Source organism: Crocodylus siamensis, chromosome 5 (assembly GCF_052110815.1).
Source record: "Crocodylus siamensis isolate JL-2025a chromosome 5, ASM5211081v1, whole genome shotgun sequence".
In the NCBI taxonomy this organism is placed as follows: Eukaryota; Metazoa; Chordata; order Crocodylia; family Crocodylidae; genus Crocodylus; species Crocodylus siamensis.
Genome location: NC_143399.1, coordinates 14,926,742 through 14,951,450, shown reverse-complemented (window position 1 = coordinate 14,951,450; position 24,709 = coordinate 14,926,742). Strand labels below are relative to the sequence as shown.

General features: G+C 43.3%; 1 protein-coding gene across 5 annotated transcripts in view; it reads right to left on the bottom strand.

Moving 5' to 3' along the window:
• Positions 1-24,709, bottom strand: part of PATJ (PATJ crumbs cell polarity complex component) — a 238,175-nt gene that overhangs the window by 147,526 nt on the left and 65,940 nt on the right. For all 5 annotated transcript variants that reach the window (XM_090047201.1, XM_090047198.1, XM_090047196.1 and 2 more), the window contains 5 exons: positions 9,250-9,459; positions 8,555-8,674; positions 4,025-4,405; positions 1,131-1,236; positions 358-508 (listed from right to left, as the gene is read on the bottom strand). In XM_090047201.1, the coding sequence (XP_089903327.1) occupies positions 358-508; positions 1,131-1,236; positions 4,025-4,405; positions 8,555-8,674; positions 9,250-9,459 (968 nt within the window). The remainder of the gene's footprint in view (positions 1-357; positions 509-1,130; positions 1,237-4,024; positions 4,406-8,554; positions 8,675-9,249; positions 9,460-24,709) is intronic.

The window sequence follows — 24,709 nt, the reverse complement described above, 5'->3', positions numbered from 1 at the left end:
GGTAAGGATTTAACATCCGTGTAGTCAACTTTCTCAATACAGATCCAGTAGCCAAACCCTTACCAAGGAGAACTGCAGGATCATTAGCTCACATGATATAGCTCCATTGGTGTCCTGCAGCCTGGCAGGTGAAGGTTCAGTACATCTGACGACTGCAGGACCATCTATAAAGTTCAGTTTACTCTAAAATTTGGTTTAGTTTACTCTAAAGTTTGGTCTATGCAGGGGCAAAGGTTTGGCTTTGATGCATTCCAGGTATACACAGTCCACAGTGCACTGTGCTCTCCCAGTTAACTAACTCAAAGCAAGAGGACAGAATTAAAAGAATTAACTGTAAATCATGCAATTCCCCCATACCTGGACAACACTGCTCTAAGCTGAGCAGCAATGGCAGCTTTCCCACGTTCCTGGTTCCTGGTAAGAGTATAACTCTCCACCTTCAGCTCATCCCTGTCAGCAGCTTCAAACTCTTCAACTAACCCAGCTCTTTTTGAGTCATTATGAAGCCCTGTATCCAAACAGTAAAGCATCTTGATGTAAGTGTCTCTGTAGTGTTGCCATTTGCCAACAATACTTTCTACTAACTAAAATACTCGGAAGTATATCTCTCTAATCTGCCAAGGCCCATATGCAGGCTGCAACAAGTGACTAAGGCCCAAAACAATCATTTATGCAGACAAATTAGATGTCAGTGGGGCCTCCCTCCTGTTACACAAATCATTTTCTCTATGTCCAGCTCTATGTTTTGGACAAACATATTTTTCAGTGGAAATATTTTTCAGAGCTGCAAAATCTGTGTGAAGCTTAGGTAAACTTTATGGAGTAGAATGCTCTTCACAATAGGACACAAATGGAGAGAAGGGCTTAGAAACAAAATAAGACACTGCAAGCTTGAAGACAGAACTTGGAAAACAAACCCCTTGCACCTGTTTGGAACCTGCTGAAGTCACCGGGGGGGGGAGCGGGGGCCTACCCCTGGTGTCCACAATGCTAAATCATCATCCTAACCCTGTCTAACTGTTAATTTGAATATTGCTGCAATGGAAAGATGCATGCAAAAACTGTAGTGTGGAATAAACATGAACGTGAGATTGAAGCATAAAACATTTACAAATCTAAATCCAGTTTACCTTTTGTTACTGACTTGGTCATTTCAATATCAAACGTGCCTTTTGGACTGCTGCTTTCTGCTGCGCCTCCAAAAGTCAGTGAATGTCTACTGAGATTTTCTTCATACTTCATGGAGGAGAAAAAAAATATTGCAATGAGAAAATCCTGGTTTTGACACCTAGAAAAGTGTTTAAGTAACAGTGGCTTTATAGCAAACATACATATTTTTTCAATTACCTTCATATTTATTGTTTCAGGCAATTAAGAAACAGTAATTGCTCATTTAGGAAATAACATCAACAAGATCTGCGAAAAATTAAAATTTAGATTGAACTTTGTGCCTTTCCACCTGGTTGCAATTTAGACAGAAAATGGGGGAAGCGGGGGAGGTTCTTTTTCATGTAAATTTATGGGAAATGAAGATACTTTAGACCCAATAGGATGTTCATGGGAAGTTGGCATCTTTTTATGCAAAAGACAGTGCAGGACCACAAGAAAGGCAAGCTCCAAGGTTCTGTTCCTAGCTCCAATATTAAATTCTTCTCTTGTTCAATTTCTTCATCTGAAAATGGACTTGTATTGGGAAAAGATGCATGACAAACCAAGTTTTCTCCTCCTATCTGGTGCACCAGAAAGAGGAAGAAAAAAAATCCTTGAAGAAGACCTCAGCAAATCTGAGGATGCTGTGTTGTTTCCTATGCTGTCTCACTGCCTCTCTTCCCCTACATGTTATCATTTGTCTGTCACTGTATCTTTTCCCTCATAATTTCCTGAACCATTGGTCTACTTCATCCTAGAGAAAGCAACTGCCCTGAGAAGAACTACCATTTAGATCTCTATGGACTTGTCTTCACTTCACTCACAGCATGACAGGCTTTGAAGGGATCAAGGGTTATCATCAGTCCCCTGTGTAAATGCAAGATTTTATTTGATGTTCCTAAACCAGGCCAAACAGATGCTTTTCCAGCTTCTCCTTGAAAACCCCCAAGTGAACTTTCATTGCTTTCCTAAGCAGCTGGTTTAACCATCGTACTGCTTTTCCAGTCATATTTTTTTTCCCAAAAATGAATCTAAATTTGCTCTGCTGCAGTTTAAACCCAAGGCCTCTTTTCCGGCCCTCTGTCTAAAGCAGAGTATTTTTTCTGCCTTTCTCTTCCTTGAAATGTATGGCTGATTTTCAGATATCTGAAAACTGCTATTATTTTCCTCTTTCATCTTTTTTTTCACCACATTAAATACATCTAGCTCCTCTTACGGCTTTTGTTCAAGTCCTTTGTTGTCATTAGCACTTGCCTCTGGATCCTTTGCAATTTCTCTAAATCCTCCTTAATATTCAGTGCCAAAAAATGGACATAGTACTCCAGCTGAGGCATAATCACCACCCAATAAAACGGAACAATCATTTTGCATACAGTGCTTCTGTGACTGCAACCCAAAATTGCATTTGCTTTTTTCCCTAACAACACACTGCTGACTCATGTGACCCACCATACAATCCCTAGTGATGTTGCCAAGCCAATTATCCCTATTCTGTATTTGTGCGTTCAGTTTTCCCCACCTGTTTTTGTGTAGCATCTGTTACCTACTATTCAGTTCTCCAACTTATTAAGGTTCCTTTCAATTTTTATTCTATCCTTCAAAGTGTTTGCAACAGTCTTGTGTCTGCAAATATGATTATTATTTTGTGTATTCCTGCACCCAAGTTATTAATACAAATGTTAAAACAATGACTCGGAGAAGACCCCAGTAGAACCACTTGAGACCTCCTGCCAATTTGATATCAGTCCATTAACAGATAATTTTTGCCTGCAGATATTCAGCCGGTTACATATCCACCTCACGATGGTTCTATCTAGCCCGTATTTCTCTGTCTTATGAAAATGGCATGTGGGACTGCATCAAAATTTAATAGAGTCCAGGGATATTATGTCCATTGAATTGCCCTTATCCATTAAACAAGTTAGCCTGTCAAAGGAGAAAAGCAAGTTAGTTTTGCATAATTTGACATGCCAGTTCAAGTCAACACTGAGCAGTGATCTCCTCCTGAGTCAGCCAGACCTTGAACAAGAGCAGTTGCACTGCAAATCAATACTTGAGTTTCACAGAAGATTTGCAGTTTGAGAAACTGCATCCTCACTGCATTGCTAGCCCCAGGGTCAGAGCCTTTTGGGTTTCAACAGGCCAGCTACTTCTGGTTTAGATCCCTGCTCCTTCACTCAAGCTGAGTATTTTTGCATGACTTTGTTCCTAGGGGATTCAAACCCATGACAAATCAGCACAGAAAGGGGAGTGAAGAGGAAGCGCAGAGTTGAAGGCAAGCCCAGCTGTGCAGAGGCTGGAGGGAAGAGGCAGTTGCAAAGATGAGGCAAAGAAGTCAGGTTACTGCGATCTCTCTTTCATTGCAGCAGATGATGGAACCTGCGGGAACCTGAACCAGTGGCACGATCAGGGGGGCATAAAGACAGGCATGGGTGCATCCAGAAAGGTTGGTCTCCCCAGGGGTACTGCAGGTGCCTGAAGCAAGTCCCCTGTCCCCACCCCCTCTTCCCAACTGCTTGTTTCTATTTGTTGAGAGTGGAGGGCAAAAAAGGCCAACTACAGGCATGCTGTGGGGAGGGAGGACAGTAGGTAACAGGAGAAATTACAGCCCTGCCCCCTCCTGCCCCACAGTCAGGGGCCATGAAGGGCAGAGGGAGCTGTTTGGGAAGGGTTTTGAGGGGAAAGGTCTTCTAAGTGCTGATGCACCCCCTTTTCAAAATCCAGGATCTGTCCAGGGTTACAAGAATCAAGCCAGGATCCACCTTTGGTATCGGCTAGCAAGTCCTGTGTCAATGCAGAGCTGGACTTCAGCAGGACAGTGTACATATAAAGTTGACCCTGAGGCATGATTGAGATGTAAGATACCATTTCTTACCATTTGCTCATCATCATATGGATACTGTGGGGTCTGATTAGCACTTGTGGTAAGTGTGGATCTTAATTCTTGTATTTCAGTTGGCTCAAGTAGCTTTACCCACTGTCCTGTAGGGCTGAGATTCTCCTCTACAGGTGGAGTTGTTTCCTTTACATATGATGAGTTGTATCTAAAAATGTTCAAGTCCTCATCATACTCATCATCCACTAACATTTCCTGTTCTTCACCAATTTCTTCTATTACAGGCTTCAGAAATTCATGCATTTCCCAGGACTCTCTCTCACTGTCCGGTTCATTCTGAGGTAGCTGAAAGGACCTCCTCAAATCCAGAACTGCTTCATCAACAACTTCTTCTTTAAAGGGTGTTTCATCTCTAAAACCCTGCATAAAACATAATATAGATTTCACACCATATATCCTGCTAGCTCTTTGGGTTGTTTTATGCTAGGCACATTTAAATTACCACTCTGGTTTTTAAAACAGTACCTTCTAGCTTTCACACTTTACTAAAAGAAGCAATACTAGACCCCTAAAACTTGCTCTGAATTATTGGCTTTATACAGAAAATAGACACAGAAGTTTTTTTCTTTTTAAAGAAAGAAGTGAAATTTGAAGCAGCTCAGCTATTGCTGCATCTGCACAAAAAGCAAATATGAGTTAAAGTTGGAGAATGGGAACCGTGAGACAATATTTTTAAAGAACTACAGGAAAAAAATCTAAGTAAATCTAATGGAAGTAGCGCTCTACTCTCAACTTAATCTGCCATCCAAACATGAACACTTTTCAAAGTAAAAATCAGTCAAACAGGGATGCATTCAGAAAGCCTCCATATGAAACAGTGAGGGCACTCAAATACTCTCTCTGTCACTCTTATTCTTTACAGTCATTCAATTAATAAAATGAATCAATCCCAAAGTTCTGAAACATATCAAACCTCTTACCTTGATTCTGAACCACTAAAGTATATCTGCCATGCAAGGGAAGGGTTAGCAGCAGGGTGGACAGCTGTACCGAAGGTAACACAGGGAATGAGAGCAGTAAACATACAGCAACACAGGCTCCAGGAGCTGGGATACATATTTGGTGTCCTCACCAACAGGCTTGGTAAGCCAATACAGAAGTCTGTTCAACCCCCGTCTTCTTTGTTAACCATGCTAGCTAGCTCAAAAGTTCTCAGGCATGCCTGCGCACACTGCGATCATATCTTACCCAGTAAAGTACACGTCAGTGACTCAGTGGGGCAGACATAACTGACTCTGGTGGATGGGATGTTGATTTTTAATGAAAGGACATCACAGAAATGAGAGGAAGGAGAAACATTTAATTAAAAAAATAACTGAGCTCAAGGCAGGGGCCTGCCAGCACCTATTTTAATTGTTTTGTATAGATGAGTCTACAACCGCTAGCAAAGCTCGCTCACAATGAAACCCTGCCTTTTTCTCTGTCTCAGTAAGAGCACCAGTGTGTAGCCTCTCCTACAGTACTCAAGACAGCTCTTCCCTAAACACTGAGCTAAAAACAATGAATTGGTACACTATTCTTCCTTTCTCCTCCCAAATTCATTGTGAATATTTAATTTTTGTATTATTATATTACCGAGAAAACTTGTAGAACCAAGATCCCATCGGACAAGGTACTGCGGGTACTATTCTACATCTATCGTGCATCTAAATGTGATCCAACTCCAGACTGCTCAAGTCCCCCCAAAAAACACTAACACATCTACCACGTTAGCCTCAGGATTAAGTCATAACGCCTAGACAACAAGAGGAGCCAGCTATGCTTTGCATTAATGGATTTCAAGAACTCAAAGAGACTGGAAATAGATCACACTTGGATACATATTCTAAGTAGAACAGAATCTGGCACTATACAACCGGAATAACATAAGACATTAGTCCCCATCCCAAAGCAATCTAATCAAAAGACAACAAATACATGCAGATAAATGGTGGAACAATGAGACAATACTGGTCAACAGCACATGTAGGGACGAATTTTTTTTGTAGGCATTGGCACAGGACACAGGACACTGTGCAGGACACAGTGGCAAAATACTACTAAAGACATCTGGCTGAAGCTCCAAAGGCACTAATTGGAATCCAGCTCAGGTTATGCACTGAAGGCAACCCTAGGCAACTCAGCCATAAATGAGTAGCTGGTCCCATTCAGGCAGCCAGATATAATGACAGTTACTAGGACTGTGTGAAGCTTTGGTTCCCAATTGGATTCAGTGGAGATTTGACCCGATTTGGTGGCCGAGACTCCAAATCCGAATCGAATCAGAGGACCCTTTAATTTTTCCAAATTGAATCAGAACCCTCCGAATTGATTCGGAGAGATTCAGAAAGATTCGGAGATTCAGACATACAGACAGCTTTAACCGTCTTTTCTACATACCTCTAGGTAGCAGGGGCTCATGAGTGCTGTGTTGCTGGCGCACATGGAGTATCCCGCAGAAACACAGGGGGCTCCCCAGGGCACTCGGCAGCAGACCCAGAAGCGGACCAGAAGCACTGCTGGTCTACTTCCGGGTCCGCTGGGGAGCACGCGGGGGATCCCCCCACACCCCATAATTCGGTGACTGGTGTCTCCCGGTCCCTGAACTGGGGGGGCTGGAGGGGAAGGGAGGAGTACTTTTGGTCCACTTCCAGGTTCGCTCCTTGCGCACCACCATCGCAGTGATCACGAGCCGTGCCTGCCACACCTTGAGGTACGCAGAAAAAACATTAAAAGCTGTGTCTATGTCCAAATTGTTGATTCTCCTAATCAGTATCAAATCCTCAGATTCGGCCAAATCAAATCAGGGACAGTGATCCGAATCAATGAATTAAAACACTGTCCCTGATTTGGGCCGAATCTGAATCCAAATCAAATAGGGCCTGCTTCGCACACCCCTAATAGTTACTAATTACCTTGTGTGCTCATTGGTTATAGGAACTGGTACAGCCTTAACCTCACTAGTCCAATGGACTGTTCGATTTGGGCAGAGCGCTATACTTTGTTGAAAGGCATCAACTGCATTGTTATATACGGTGGCAGACCAAACTCAGTAATGCATGCATATATATATACAAACAAACTCAACCTTTTGCATATAATTTTTTTTTCTTAGAAGTTACTGCAGCAACTGACTACGAATGGAATAGGAAATATTGAAACCATGCTGGTAAAGTGCACTAGCATAATGTTCAAAATGTTGAGTTTTTTTAAAGCTAATAACCTCCTGCCATTACTATATTGCCTCATAAAACACAGTACAAAATCCAACTACATTTTACTCCTTCCTTGAACTTGAAGATATAGCATATTAAGAGTATGGAAATTTTACAGTGCATCTGTGAGCTATTATTAAGTCATCATAAATAAGATGCAGCAAATACACTTAGCAGTATTTTAAACAAACTGACTATTTTGCTACTGACGCAACAGCAGTTTCAGTTGAAATACTTTTATTTAGGAGGCTTAACTAATAATATTTTAACCAAAGGGAAAACAGAGAAACAGGCTGGTCTATCAGATCCTCCAACGACTGCCCTACTACACCCAACAACTACAAATAAATGGAATCGCATCACCATGTTGCATTTCAAGACCCATTAGTTGCAGCACTCAGTCCATATTTTTTTTATACAGTATATATATCCACCTCTTAAGTGGTATACACTATACTGTTTCCTTTATTATCTGGTTGTAGTTAAAGGCAAGATTAGGAACCAGGAAATCTAGGATTTAATTTGCCTCTGAAGAATTCTGTATGTGACAGTCCTTACCCTTGACTTCACAATCTTTAAGAATAATCCTTATAATGCCATGTTTCTTAGTGCAGTGTTGCTAAGGTTCATTCATTCATGGTTGTTAGGCATTTTGAAATCTTCAGGCAAAAGCAGCACAATATCAATCTCTCTCATTTTCAGGTACTTTATGGTCCCTTTTACCACTATAACTGAGCTCCTCCAGTCATTCATGGATTGGCACTTACTACACCAATGTGAGAATATAAAACAGGGAGAAGAGCATCTCCTTAAAAAGAACTGAGGCATGGAAAAATTAGAAGACTAGCCCAAGGCTGTACAGAAATTCTGACAGAGCAGTGACTCCTCTGCTACTGCCTTAACCACCAATCTATTTTTACTTTAAAAAAGTCCTCATCCTTCCACATCCTTCCCTCTCTCTCTTAGCCTCTTTCCCTGTTAATAGTAGAGCTAGTATTTCAAGGCATTATTCAAGGGAACACAAAGCATTTTAATATAATAAGTGAGACAGCATGATAGTTCAGTAACCACATAAGCAGGTATTATGTATGCATTGGCCCACAAGAAGACTCAGCCATTAGGGTCTATTGTAGAGGGAGAACATTAGCCACAGAACATGTTTTATCCAAGACTTATTTCCGCCCCAATACTGCAGAGGGAAACCTTCTAATTGCCATCATGTCTGAAGGACGCATCATTTTTTTTAATAATTATTTTAGAAACTTGATTTCTGCTTACATAAAAGTAAGTAGAATGAAGGGCAACAGCCAAATACCTGTGGTGCCTCAAGTATTACTGATGAATGAAAATCATCCATGGGTGCTGGAGAGCCATAGCTGCCTTTGACAGTGCTGGGATCCACAGTGCAAGTGTTCTGTTTTTCATTGCTCTCTCCCTAGAAAGGCCATCAAATTTACATTAGCATTAAAATATTTTAAGGAAAGCAAAAAGGATTCTTAAAATAAAAAGTAGGGATGTGTTGAGAAGTGGCAGAAAATAACCACAGAGGCCAAGGAGACAGGGAAGGAAAAAGAAACTGAAAAGATAAAGACAGGCCTTCATAAAAATACAGAAAACAAGAAAAGAAGGGATTGGCTCAGAATATGTACAATGATACGTTTATAGAAAGGCCAGATTGTATTTAAGAACCTGGTTACTTTCACCTTTCACCACTCCTTTATCTGCATCCTAGCAGGTGCTGCTTTACTTTACAGGAATATACAGTCAAACTGCTGAAGAATGGAGCGGCAGTCTCAAATGAGCAGTCATAGTTGTTCTACGACCTCAATTCCAGAAAGAATCCTTGTACTTACCTTCAAGCATACGCCTATGTCTCACCCACTTCAACATTTGAACTTTAGTGCACTCTTCGGTGATGGACTTAAGCAAATGTTCAACTGCTTTGCACACAGATTCCATTTATTCATGTCACCATCAGCATTACACAGAACAAGTTAAAATCAATCTTACCATCAAAGGTTTGCAGATGCCAAGGCGAACCATACCCAGGGGCACAGATTTCAACACTTCTACTGCCTCTGCTAGCGTACTGTTGTCCAAATATTTCTCATTTACAAAAACCAGGCGGTCTCCTGGTAGCAATTCACCCCCACGTTCAGCTACACCACCCGCTACCAGAGAGCTGATCACAATGGCAGTTCGTGTTGGATCTAAGGGATCCTGAAAAGACAACCACATGAAAAAAAGGCACACATATGGTATGTTATTTATTTTCAGTGGTCATCTGTCATACACTCAGGAGCTCACACACACCAGACAGTTCAGTGGATTTGTCCTCTAAGACAAACCACCTTAACAACCTGAAAAGGGATTCTGTAGCATGCCAACAGGTTAATAAATCCAGATCCTGAGCTGGTTGATTTGTGCCTTCCCAAAGCAGTTCTTTCAAGTGAAGGAGAGGCCAAGCCAAGCTGCAGATGGAAAAGCAGCAGTGACTCTTGGCTCTTTCACAGTCCTACATTCCACCCAATTCTGATGTAAATCTACAGAAATAACATTCTGCTTTTCAGGTCAATTAAAATGTATTTTAAAAACATCCTTCTTTATATTAGTCATGTGCATTTGTAGAAATTAATGTACCAGAAAGTATGGAACTATTATTTTACCTGGACATTCATCTAAAATGACTAAGTCCCTTCTCCCTAAAAGCTTTGCGGATATGGACAGAACAACATATAAAGAGGGGGGTTAACTGAGTTAAGAGGGGGATTGCTGTGTACCAGCTGTTCCACAGTAATTATTTTGTGTATCTGCTGCTATCCCAAAGTAAGTAGATGCTAAATTGAGGCAGCTCGATTCTGAATGACACAGGGCTACAATCCTATGACAGGACAGAATTGGACAAAAACTGTTACTGTGAAACAGCTGATGCACAGTGATTTCCACTCATCTTCCTTTAATTCAGTATAATTTGTTCATCTGTCCATACCATCAATGTAAAAAAAAAGGTGGGGGGGAGGCAAGACCACAACTCAGGAAAGGAAAATGCAACAATTACTAGTAACGATAACAAATTGTGGTAGAACTGCAAAGATGGGAACCGAGACAGGCAGACAGATTTTGGAGGGTAAATGATACTTAAAGTAATTTGGAAGATGCTTATTCCAATTTAGGAGTATTTTTCAATACTTTTCGCCATGAATTTATGTATTATGTACCAACTATTTAAAAATCCATCCTCAGCCCAATATAGTGGTCAAGATTTTAATCATTACAAGGTAACAAAATATCTATAGAAAAAAAGTCATATACTAATTATTATAAAAGCTAATTGCAAATTCAGGAGCAATTTTATTTTAAGATTGTGATGCATGCTCTCTCTCTCTAGAACCCACAGAGCTCTATAATTGTCCTTGTGTGCATGTCTACAGGTATGTTAGGTATATACCAGCTGCATAAGCTTGTATTTTTTCCCTTCAGACTTCTATCCAATTCAGTGCACATGAGGGATGCACAAAGGGGTAGAGCAAAGATTGCACAGGCCATCATAAATATGGCACTTCCTAACATCTGAATCTTCAAGTCTTCAAGCTAAACTACATTCTTCTAAATCTGTTTTATTTGTATGCAACTGCGCACATGCTATGCTTCTAAAAGGAACAATTAACTTTATGAAAAATGGAGGGGGGCAAGTGGGGAGGAAGGTAATAAGGTCAGGAAAAGACAGAAATTAGAGATAAGTCAATCAGTTTAAGAACCAGCCTGAAGCAGGACCGGGCTAAGATAAATTAAACTAATTCCTCCACGCTCCACTTCCGACCCCATTTCAGATGCTTCCCATATACTAGCCACCCTTGTCCTACACAAGTCTTTTCCTGCATGAATAAGGGACGCGTAATCAGGTCTCTTCTGCGGGCCCTGAGGCACTGTTCACTTAAGTCTGCCAGCATGCCTGAGACTTCCACTCACACTGCAGCTCTGGCAAAAAGCTTCAGGGTAGAAAACCACCGGTAGATTTCACTTGTTTTAAATGCCAAACTACTCCCACCATGGAAAGACGCCCCAAATAAAAACACCCCAAATAAACTACCTACGATACTAGAGAAGGGGCCCAGGGGGGCTCAACAGTCTCTGTAAAAATAATGAAAAGGCAAATTTAGAAAGGTTTCAGAGTACTGAAAGGCTGTATATGTTTTTGAAGATTTGGTGTGTGGGGACCCTGCAGAGATTGCGCCTGCTGCTTGTAAACAAAACGCTGCAGCCTTGGCCCATCCCAACTAGAAAACCCAGGTTTAAAACAGATCCACATTTAACAATCCTGATTGCAGCCAACTAGAACACAGAAACCCCTTTTCACATTTGCTTTGATGTTTCTCCATTTCTTTTCACTCTGCCTTGAAACAAAAACAAAACCTTGGGGCTGGCTTTGTGAAAAAGGAATTGTGTGGAAATGTCCAGTTCTGAAGCGAGGCACCGAATCATCGTCTATGTTAAAAAGGCTTTGTAGGTATAATTGCACCAGCATGCATTCCTGGTCTTGAGGCGCAGCTTATGCCATCCAAAACTGCATATATTCTGGTTTCCTGAAGCGAGAATTGTTGTCACCATCAGAACCGTTTTACGGTCGTCACTGCATTTACAGAACAGCTCTGCCAGGTTTTGCGTGTTTGCTTTTTTAACAAAAACCCCCCACACTTAACTGATGCAAGTTTGCCCACATCGTTGGGTGCGAGTGAGTGAGGGGCCAGGTGACTGGGGCACTGGCCTAGGATGTGGACACAGAGAAAAGTTTGACTCAAAAGAAAAAACTTTCCTAGAAGATCACTCAGTTTCAGACTGCACAAGACTTTAATCGCTTGTGCCCCACACCTCTGGCCAGCATCCTAACCATTAAGTTAGAGAGAAAGAGTCTCTCATTAGAGTTTCACTTAAGTTTTTATTGAACCCATGACAATTTTGCTGTGATAAAACTGTGTTTCTTGAAGAAATTTCATTTAGTCAAAAATATTCCAAGTACAATTAGTCCCATAGTTACCATGGAAATAGCCAGGAGACCCACAGGATACTTGACACTGACTCAGGACAGTGTTTCCAAGACAGCATTAATAGCACTATTTTGAGATGTCTGACTTGCCCTTATACAAACCAAGTAAGTGTATCATTCAGTACAGGAAACAGCAGGGAACAAAACAGAAATAATAATAATAATATAAAAATCACCAATCAGGCAAATACAAAACAGGGTCTTGTTCTGCCATATGTTACAATTACGCTGATGTTTTCAAGCAGAGGGAGCTATTGTATAGGAAGAGAAGAGAAATCTAAAACTACACAATGACAGAGATGTATCAGTTGGAAACCAAAGTCCTGCAGAGAAGCTGAATAGTTTGCCACCAATAACCATGAATCACAGCATAAATGCCATAAGGCTTGCCCCCAACATTGTTTCCTGATATACTACTACTTTAAGATTTAAATAAAAATAAATGTTTTAAAATGTGAAAGGCCAGATTTTGTCCAAAATCCTAGGTTTGCATCTAACTTTTTTTAACAACAAAAACCAGTATTTACTAATGAAGCCCTGTTATGCATGAGTTAACTCTAAAGTAAATGCCAAACAAATCCAGAAGGAATAACAATGCTTGCCAATAGCATATAGTAAGGCACTTTAATTCACATTTGTGCCTTAGTAGGCTGTGAATAAAAAAAATATATATTTTTACATATATATGGCTAAAGGTAGGTTATGGGTGGTGCATGCCGAAGCCTTGTAGTTAGCCAGAGGAGGATCAGGCAATGGCCATGGTAGGTTTCCTCATCCTGCTCCGAGTAGGTGTCTTGGGGCACTGTAGGAATCACCTCCTCTGTCCTTCTACTGGACAAAGAGTGCTAATTATGATGGTGGGCTTTATGCATCCTGATGCTCTTGATTCATTTCATATATGACACCACAAGATGATAATGACTTTTGGTCTGGATTTCAGCTGGTGACTCCCAGATAAGAGGCTTGTTTAGATAGGGATGATAGGCTAAGAGTTATAATCCTAACACATTAGGGTTAGAACATTCCCCTAAGGGAGAAGCTAATCAGTTAAATCAAATAGCAAGCTCACTGTCTTATATCTGGATCTGGCATGACTTCGGCTTGAGATGTTTAAGGTGAATGCACTTGTACAGTCAAATACCTCATAAGAAAGAAAAAAAATAGCAAAGTTAGGAATTAGCTTGTTTTCAACTTTTGTTCCAAGCCTGCCTAAACTGATATCAGGGGGTCACATTTTATTCATATTTAACACATAGTATATTTTTTATTATATTGAACCATAGTACCCCCTTTAATCCCCAAACAAAAACCACAAATGTTTCCTGGAGTACGAGGGTCAGATTTGCCTCTTCATTCTCACAGCCTCATTCGTTCTGGATTCATTTAGCAATGCAAAGAGTCAAGAAGGGGCCACTTCAATTTCTGCCTCTGTGAACCTGGGTTCTGAGCTGTAAGAAAGCTCTTAAGAAAACCAGCCCCATTCAAACGTTACAAGCCTCATGAATACCAGGTCGGCAGAGCCATGCGTGTTAGAATCATAGAACAGAAAAACCGGAAGGGACCTATAAGATCATCAAGTCTGGTCCGCTGCTGCGGGCAGGAAGTGATTGGGCTCAAACGGGCTCAACAAGGTGCTTGTCCATCCTCATCTTGGACACCTCCAGGGATGGCAACTGCACCACCCTTGCTGGGAGTGTGCTCCAGGTTATGCTGATGGCATAACCCTGTGTTTTGCCAACCCATAACTGTAGCAGAACCCAATGTTGAGGTGTCAAAAAATGATTGGTAGCATATTTACTGAAGGTTTTCAGCCAATTAGCTCTCAGGTTAATTTAGGAGAAAGTTCCTGGAGTACACTCAGTATACAGAACCTCAATCCATCAGGCTAGAGAATCCAAGCGATACTCGTTGACAGAGGGGCTGGAGTGTCACTGCAGCTGCGATGACCCAGGAGAGGTATGAGGGACTTTTTGTGGGGGGTGAAGTAGGGGGAGGGTTTTTTTGTTTTTGTGATACCTTTTACTGGACAAACTGCACAGTTAGTATAGATGTCGGACAAGTTTTCGGACACAAAGTGCCCTTCTTCAGGTCCCTGACTGGTGCTTTTACAATTTCAAACCCTCTGAAATTTTGGTAATAGCCAACAGAGGGCACTACAGACCAAGAACAGTTCCCTCAACAAGCGAGGTGTATTGGTACAGCAACATGCATCCCATTTTATTTGGCAACCAGATTGTGGAACACGTTATGTAGAGGGGATGTGCAGCAGTCGGTTGTATGCAACACACTGATTGTATAGATTTAATGCTGCTAGCAAGTACCAGTTTCTATGTAGAAAAAAAAAAGAATATATAAAACCTGCTGTGGGTGACTGACATATACTGTACATTCACTCACAGTTTCAGAATATATTAGCTTTGGCATCACTTTTAAGATTGCATTACGGTTGGATCAACTTCCTTGAACATTTCAGCTCTCAAGCAGCAAACTGCCTGCTGCCACAAAAACACTCCTATATAAACACACATCAAGAATAGTATGGCAAATGGTCCCAAAAGAAACAGTTTAAGACACATTTTTTTCCATACCAATTCTAAGTTATCTGAACAATTTTGCAAGTGCCAATTTGTATATTGCAGGTTTTATACGACAGAGCCAAGACAAGCACATGTTAGACCTGAGAGGTCAGAGTAACCTAACTTCATTTCATTTGGCCTAAAATCACTTACAGGCTTAATGTATAGGTTTTAAACTACCTCTTCATTGTGTAGCTTTGTATACCATAGCTTTGTATATGAAAGAGATTCAGTTTGTTATCGTACATGTCTGCGAACTGCATAAAGTTAACCGAGGACGTATGAATTTTAACTAATAATAATTGAACCGCAGCATGATAAATAGTAAGTGTTAAATTTCAACTTACAGAAGCGGCAGAACATAACCCACAGTCAATCATTTCCCATAGTCTCAGTTTTGAGAAATTAGTTTTCAATATTCAAGACATTTTCCAAAGGCTCTACATGCTATATACTCCATTCTCCTAAGTGTCAATAAAACCTTTTTTCCCTTTTGCCAGTATGTTGAGGCATTAACAAAAAGTGACTAACTTAAAACCTCTTTCTTTCTTCATACAATGTAGAACACCACACAGAAAATAACCTAACATTTCCTGCAACTTAAATTTTACATTAAAAGCTAATCACTAAGTAGTAAAAAACAAAACAACACAACACTTACTAAGTCCCAAGAAAGAATGAACAAATCATAGTCAACAGCACAGTGAGGACTAATGGATAATTTACCAAGAGCTTAATTTTGACTGCCCCCACTAAGGCCATGGAAAGAAAGTAGTTTCTCTTCCCATATCCATTGCCATCTTCAGTGCAGTTCTGCGTAGGGTTGTTCATATAACAGTTCTGCTTATGGTGGGGGATGTAACAAACTGTTACCTGTAGTCCTTCCACATAGCTCCCTGACTATGCAGGCCAGCAAAGCTAGCTGGATGCAAGGGCTGAGGAAAGGGAAGTGAGCATGCCCTTTTCAGGTGCAGTAAATTGCTTTCCACTTGGAGCAGAGGAAGGCAGAGGAAAAATATGAAGGTCTGTTACCTTCCCAGTATCACCCTATAATTCAGAGCTGAGCCTGAAGTCCCAAGAGATCATAGCTCTGCTCCCAGTAACACTTAAGGAAAAATTAAATGCATACAAACAGATGTGGATAATCTCACGCATATGAAATTGTCTTTAAAAAATGCCACTCATGGAAAACAGCTGAATTTCCACTTTTGCATGGAGCAGGCTACAGTCAATCACTAGCAAAGTGAAGGTGTTCCAGACAACTGGACTTGAATGCGAGGTATTTAAAATGTGATTTACCTCTCTTACTTTTGCCAAACAAGTCTGGGGTACTATTTGTGGACTAATCAGCGCCTGTCTCTGGGAGCTGGGGGAAATTACCCACTAATACAAAAAACTAATACAAACCTACATAGAGAAAGCCTACATAAAAGAAGAGCATTCAAGAACGTAGACTGAACTTTGTTGGTGGTGCTGGAGGAAAACAGAACTTGGGAAATAAAATGGGTATTTATTGATCAGCACTGAGGGAATAAAGCAATGAATTTCAGAAGCTCTAGTACACAGCTGGCATTAATCAAAACTTCTGTTGTGGGAAACATCAGCAGAGAAACAGGAATCCATAGAGAAAGTGGGCACACGCAAGGAAGATAAATAACTGCAAGGTAAGGGTAGGTGGCAAAATGTGTTTTCTACACTGACTTTCCATCGGAAATTAAATCTGTTTTCTACTGCAAGCACAACAAACTTCATTGCCTTTAGTCATTTATCTACTCCAAAACCACCATCTGGTTGGCAGAGAGGATAATTACTGAGAGGAGGTTCAACCACAAAAGGAGTAATGGTAGGCAGTAGCTGGTTGGGTCTGAGGGGTGTTGCACTCTCAGCAATGCCTCCAGGAAGCAAGCCTAGTTCTGACCAAGTTCATAATTTACCCTCTTACCACTTTCTTTGAAGAAAAGAAGCAAATTCAATGTTTGTTTTTACTGAGAAAAAAGAAAACCCACGAAGACCGGAACCGGTGTTAGAAAGTAGTCTGTACAGGGGACCAAGATTTAAAGCTCAAAACTACCTCGCCTCCCTCAAGCAAAATGTTGGTGTCATAGAACAATCCCGTCACCAAAGAGAAACATCCCGTCGGGAAGTGCATCAAGGCAGGAGAAGCAGCCCACAGAAGAGGAAGGCCTGGCCTAAACTATCCTTGGCACCATCCTGAAACTGCCTCCTCATGATCTCATCATGCTTGTTGCTGAAGAATCCAAAAGCATGGTAGATATTGTACCGAAAAACCTCAAAAATTAAGAAAAAAAAGCACCCTGCCCAAAGGAGCTTGCATTATGAACAGAAAGTGGGTCACTGAATTGCATGGAATAGGATGGATCAAAAATAAGCAATGATGCCTCATCCTTTTTTAAAGAGGGTGGGAGGATATAAGCCCCTCCCTTTTCTTTCACATTTACCATTATATATTGGATATCAGGGAAACACAAGATTAGGAAGTGGGTGATAAATAATTCTAGGATGGAGTGTCAGCAAATGTAAACAGCCAGATATAATCCCTACCTCTGCAAGGAAAAGAGAGGGTAGAAGCTAGATCGGGGCGGGCAATTATTTTGGGCGGAGGGCCGCCTACTGAGTTTTGGCAAGCCATCAAGGGCAGCATGACAGGCAACCGGGGCAGATAAATACTAATTTTCTAAATTTTTAGGGGCCCTGCAGGCCATATGGAATGGCCCCTGACCACATTTTGTCCACCCCTGAGCTAGATTTTGTCCATCCCTGAGCCAGGAACAAGGCTGAGAGGTACCTGGATGGAAAGAGAAACTAAGAAAACAGAGATGTAGGCAGAAAAAAAGGTTGCCAAGCATCTTGAATGTAGTTTAAGAGTTTAAATAATGATGTGGATAGCAGTGAAGGTCAGGCAGGGAAAGAAGTCAATGCAGAATCAGCCATGGTCAGAGCTGTGATTCTCAGTCAGATCAAAAGTTGCATTTCTTTTAAGAGGATGATGAAGAAACAGGGATATGCTCAGATAAATAAGGCAACTTCGAGGGACTTTTCCAAACTGTTTATAGTTTTAAAACAGAAGGTTTAGAACAAACTAGGTCACCCAGTATCTCCTGTCTCTCCAATAAGCAGCCCTCAAGGTCATAACGATTGTTCCACAGGCTTTAAGGGCACCTATACACATGCTGGATGTCCACTCTGACATGCGCTAATTACCACGTGTTGGAGGCGACTTGATTAACTAAGTCTGTTGGATCATGCTAATTAGCACATTACAGCAGCTGCCATGTCACATGTATTCAGCATCCCCGCACTTCAAAATGGGGTGGGGGTGCTTTAACTAAAGGTTGTTAGATGAGCTCTAGTTCAAGTACCCCTGCCACCATTTTGAAGTGCAGGAGGCTGAACAGACATGACGTTGAGGGTGCTTTAATTAGAGCAGCTCTTGGATCCGCTCTAATTAAAGCACTCCCTCCCCAACCCTACCCTGCTAATTCTGGAGCATGTGTAAAGATACCCTAAATGACCGAAGAAAGACTGTACAGTCTCTCTCTGAGTCATATCCATTATACAGGGGGGGTTTTCCCCAAGTTTCACAGCTACAGTATTAGCTTATCATTGTATTGAATTTTATTTGCTTAGGGTTTAGAAAAAGTTTGATCTCAATCTTCACATTTCCTCCCTGTCCTGCAAGGTGGAAAACATCTCTGCAATATTAATGAATTCCTCTACAGGAAAAATAAAAGTTCTCTCTCACAGAAGAAGAGAAATTCAAATTGACCAGAGTAATAGTTACTCAAAGCAGAGGGGGAGGGCAGGGTTCTAAATTTGAATCCTACTACTATTTGCTTGTTTTATGGCCAGTGAATAAGATTAATTTATGTACTGGGTAATGCCCAAAGTTCTCTGCAAATTAGGTTCTCTTTTCTGCAAAACTGTTGAGACAGCTTACAATGCAGAGTCTGTTTCAAAATAAACACAAAATTGGACACAAGAGTCAATTTATAGGACATGGCATCCCACATTACAAGTGAGCTTGCTCTCTCCCTCTCCTTTCTCTAACACAGGGGTGGCCAACCTGCAGCACATGTGCCACAAGAAGTACAGGCAGCTTCTGCATGTCCTGCTGTGAATCAGGGAGGGGGTAGGTAGCACAGTGGCAGATAGGACGGAAAGCAGAAAGCAGAGCAACGGATTTGGCAGGAGCCTGGGGCAGGGAGCAGAAAGCAGAGCAGCAGGCTGAGAAGGGGATTGGAGTGGCACTTAGGGAGGGCATAGGGCTAATTTGTGGCATGCTTGCCAAAAAGGTTGGCCCCCCCACACTGCTTTAACAGATCATGCAACAACTATTTCTGTAAGAAGTCAGGTTTATTATTCCTAAAGCTCAAGCTCAGTGCAGACTCAAGTCCTTAAGTGACTTCCCCCATCTCAGTTCTTTAGCTTCTTTACTACCAGGAGCTTTTTCTGTGCATCTTATGTGGATCTCATGCTGATATACAGAGCCTCTTTGATCTCTTATTAAAGTGGCTTCTGATTTCCTGATGTCTTTAGCACTGCTGTACTGAGGTTTTGGAAGTCACTCGTCATGAGTACCCTAGAAACTCCACCAGGAATGTGCTCTCTCCATTCACCCACTTTTCAGGACTGAAAAGCAGTGTTTAAGCTGAGCGATGAGAGAATTTTTCCAATAGCTACATTCAATCCAGTTCATGGACACACTACGACGAATTATTTTTCAAATGAAGCAGCTTAATATGATTTAAGGGATGCAGAACTTTCCCATACAGGGAAAGAAGCAAATCCTCTGTGAGATGAGATCTTCATCACAGTTGGTACTGAGGCTTACAGTACTTTGATGTTAATGAATGTGGATGGGTTGTAGAGATGGGAGAAAAGCCGCCTTTATCAGTTCTCCCAGTACCAAGCCGACACTCATTGTAAAACTGCTTTTTAGTACAGCTGCACAGTTTTCCTTTCCAATAAGCCACAGGTTTCCATCACTTGAGCAGGTGAAAATGTGCTTCACTAGAATATGAATATACTTCTCTGCCCATACTACATTCATCTCAAGGTGGCCCTAAACCCAAAAGGGTGTAAGAGGACAAAAGTTTAGCAAGAGATGTTATAAAATGTTCCAGTACAAATCAAAGCGATGAATGCTCCAAATAGCCTATAAATGAATACCACCTTTTTAAAATACTCGAGGTCTCTATCTTAACTCATTTATTTTTGGAAATCTTCTGCATCTGGATTTCATTTATTTTGGAGACAAAGGAAGGGAATACTTGAAGCCATTCGATTCAGGCCAGCTCAATTCAGTTAACTTCCTGTTGTGAACTATTGTACAGTTATTTTGCTATAAAGGGGACAGTGAACAATTGTTCTCCTCATCCACCAGGGGTAGAACAAGACATAATTGACTTAATGGGCAGCTCAGGAGATTTAGGTTAGCTATTCGGGGAAAAAAAAAAAAAAAAAATCAGCCAACTACAAGGATAGTTAAGCCCAAAACAGGTTACCAACGGAGGTTGCAGAATCCCTGTCACTGGATGATTTTTAGACCAGGTTAGATTAACACATCTGTTAGACGCACTCGATCCTCCCTCGAACCCAGAGGACTAAATGGCTTCCTAAGTTCACTTCCAGCCCTGTATTTCAACACTGCTACAGAGCTACATGAATTCAACCCCAACTTTAATAGGATTTCAGGTATAACTGAAAAGATACAGAAGTAGCGTGAAATTGTGTTTGGGTAATAGGTGCCGCAAAAAAGTAAAACTGCTGTTCTGTCAATATTACGTCCTTTCACTGTGCACAGCACTGCTCCATCCCCTCGCTCCCCCATTCAGTAGCAGTCACTCCAAAAGTCAGATATTTTGAAGTGCAGTAAATTAAGCTCCTTGTAAACTCCATTCAGCTTTTTGTTTAATTTGATAAAAGCTCATCAGATGTTTCAAGTCATCCTCCGTTCAATACTGTCTCATAAAATTTGCAGTGTAGTGACCTGTGGTTTTTCCTACATTTCTATAAAATGCAATGACTGAGAACAGAATTTCTCTGCTACACATCAGGTCCTTGGTAAGAGCTACTATTTCATAACCCAAGGCACAACATACCTTTATGCTGCTTGATTTTATCCATCTTGAAACGTCCGTGGCTTTTCTTTTCTTTCTTCCCTCCATAATACATAAGAGCAAAATTATTTTTAGGTAACTTCCCCCTCCCCACTTTTTTCTTGTATTGAAGCACCACTCTACCTTTTTTTTTCCTTGAAAGAAAAAGTTATTACCATCATTAGCACTGCCTGCTTTCCCTCATACATTTATTTCTCTGGCTGGTTTGGACTTCTGATTTGCATTTTCACATCCTATTGTCAGAGAACAATGTATACTTCTATCCTCTGTAGCCCCAAAACACTTTACTGACTACATATTAGGGCACCCCCCCGCCCAGTTCACCAAAATGTAGTTACTGCTTAATGTGCCAACAGCACTGCACAAATGTTAGGAGATGAAGAAAAGAATAACTTCCCGAAGAGAAATTACAGGAAATACTAAGGGATGTACAGTACATTCATTTAACTAGGAACTGATCAAATAAACTTTTCACTACACCTTTTTTGACTACCAATTATTAGATTAAACTAATGTTGCAAGATGAAGTCTACAGGAATCCAATAAACCTGAACGTTCCACTACTAATTAACCATCAAAGAACCGAAAAAATATATAAAATAGATAATAGGGTTGGAAGGAACCTTAAGAGGTCATTTAGACCCTTGCTTACAGAAGAATAATCCTTGCCTAACCCACAGCAGACAAATGGTTGTCTAACCTACAGATTACAGAGTCAACCAGCAGTGACAATCACAACTGTTAACTTGCCTACTAACTTTGAAGAGAGTAAACTTGCTGCCTGCAGGATCTCTATCACTTCCTCCTGTTGGTGGATTTTCCACTTAGGCATGTTCTATCCAAAGAGTCATCCAGAATAACCAGATTGAACAGAAGATATCTAACAGAACATCTGACAAGATCTCACCACAGTGTGATGAACTTGTAACAGTAAAAGAACAAAGAAAAACATTTTAACCATTCTGGTCTTGATTTTTTGTTGTTTTCAATAAAGAGGCCCCTTGGTAGGAAAACCTAGTAAAACACTGCATTATTTGAGGGACTCCATCAGGGGATCACCTGTTTCTGCAGCATGTATGAAGCATTTGTGCACTTTATCTACAACATTAAGATTAGGGCTTTCTAGTGCAATCTTCAAGCTTAATATATCTGGTGAATGGAAATAGCAAAGCTCTGAAGTTCAAAGCAGATGCAAAGCTGAAATTCCAAACCAAAGTTATAGGCCAGGTGTTGGCAACTGATGGCACGTGTGCCCAACGTGGCACATGGCATGGTTTTTATTGGCACATGGGCCGCTTCCCGCCCAGGGGCAGAAAGAGATGTGCCCAGATTGAGCAGCACGTGGCTGCCTGGGAACAGCCTCGTGCTGCTGCTGACCCTTGCCACCGCTGGACCCCAGCCCCGGCCCGGTAAGAGACCCTAGCCCCAGCCCCAACCCCCCCACCCCCAGGGCCCCAGCCCCAACCCCGCGCTGTTGGCAGGCCCCAGCTGGCACCACTGCCATCGCAGGCCCTGGGCCCAGCCACATGCTTCCAGCGGGCCCAGCCCCAGCTGGCACCATTGCTGCTGCAGGCCCCGGCTCAATACCAGCACTGGGCGGGGACCATCAGCAGTACTGGGATGGGGCTGAGGCTGGGGCCGCGGACCTGCATGGGCCCTGCCCCCATCCCGGCGTTACTGCAGGCCTGGCCCCGGCCCCATCCCGGCACTGCCAGCGGGCCTGGCCTCGGCCGGCACCTCCACCACTGCTGCTGGGCTGGGGCAATCAGCAGTGCTGGGATGAGGCCGGGGCCGAGGCCAGGGTTGGGGCCCCATCCAAGTGCTGCCCGGACCACTGCCATCGCCATCGCCAGCCCAGTGCTACTGCTGGGCCCAGGCTGTTGGCAGCATCAGGATGGGGCCGGGGCCTGGGCACTGCTGACAGCCCCAACAGCCAGCGGCAGTGGTGTCAGCTGTTGGCAGGCCTGGCCCCAGCCCTCACCACCACTGCGGGCCCCAGCACATTGCCACTGCCAGGTCGGGACTGTCAGCAACAATCGGGATGAGGCTGGGGCTGTGGACCTGCGCGGGACCCAGCCCTATCCCAGTGCTGCTGATGGCCCCAGCCACGTGCTGCCAGTGGGTCCCGGCCCTGCGCGGGCCCAGCACCAGCTGGTACCACCATTGCCACAGGTCCCAGCCCTGCATGGCCCCTGCATGGCCCTGGCTTCAGCCCAGTGCTGCCGCCAGCCCCATTCCGGCACTAGTGACACCCCAGCCCCAGCCCTGGCCCCGGCCCCAGCCCCGTGCTGCCACTGGGCCCTGGCCCCAGCTCCAGCCGCAACCCATGCTGCCCATGGCCAGGCTCCAAACCTAGCCCCCTGTTGCCCATGGGCCCTGGCTGCAGCAGGGGCCCTGGCCCCACAGCCTCAGCCCCTCACTGCTGGTGGCGTGGGCCCTGGCCCCAGCCCTATGCTGCCCACGGCACCGGCCCCAAAGGGCACAGTGCTAGCACCTGCTGTCCAAGGCTGAGAGACAGCCAGGGCCGGGCAGGGAGGCAGCAGTTGTTTGCAGTCTCCCAGCTGTAGCCGGCCCAGGTTTGTGGTAGCTGCTGATAGCCATGGAGCCTGGGCTGCTCCCAGCAGCCGGCTGGGAGGATGGAAGGCCTGCTGCAAGCAGCCCGGGCTCCATGGCTATTACCAACTACCCAGAACTTGTACCGGCTGCAGCCGGGAGGCTACAAACACCTGCTGCCTCCCAGCCCTGGCCCCAGCCCCGGACTCCAGGGAGACAGCAGACACCAGCAATGCTCCCCACTGTGCTGCCCTTGCCGCCGCTTCTGCAGAGCAACGTGTGAAACCTAGCGTGGTAGGGCACAATGGGCGGGGGGCGCGGAAAACTGCCTGTCACTCCAAGCTTCCTGCTGCCCTGGCCACACTTACCCTGCAGGTGGGGGCAGCAGCAAGGGGCTCAAGCCTGTGTACTGCCCACAGTGCTCCCATGCATACAGGGGAAGTGTGACCCAGGCAGCACGGAGCTTGCAGCAGCAGGCGGTTCCCCTGTGCAGTCCCTCTGTGCACTGCCACACTGGGTTGCACACGCTGCACTCGGGAGGGCCCAAGGGAGGGCAGCAGGGCCAGGAGTGCAGCATGTGTGAGGGCAGCACAGCAGGGAGCATTGCCAGTATCTGCTGCCTCCCTGGAGCCCAAGGTATCTCCTGCTTCCCCAGAGGCCGGGTCTGGGAGGCAGCTACAGCCATGGCTGCAGCAGGGACGCAGCAGCTGTTTGCAACCTCCTGGCTGCAGCTGGTCCAGGTTCTGGGTAGCTGCTGATAGCCATGGAGCCTGGGCTTTGGGTGGGTTGCAAGGGGCACAAGCAGGGCATCCTGCCCTGTACCCCCTGCCTTCATTTTGTCTTTCTGGCATGCCAGCACTGTGGCACCTTCCAAAGTAGGCATTATGGGTTTTTCGGCACTCCAGCCAAAAAATGTTGCCTACCCGTTACAGGCAAATAACAAAAGGCTATGTCACACACCTCCTGTGATAACACCACAGATTTAGTAACATTTTCTACCATGTAAACAGAGAAATCCACTATTTTAAGGTATATAAATTGCTTAAGGTATCAGAAGAATGGGGGGGAGGGAGCAAATATGGGGACAAGATAGCTATAGTCTCAATTACTCTGTGTTAGTATAATTAATTTGTAATTAGTTTAACTGTTCAATATGT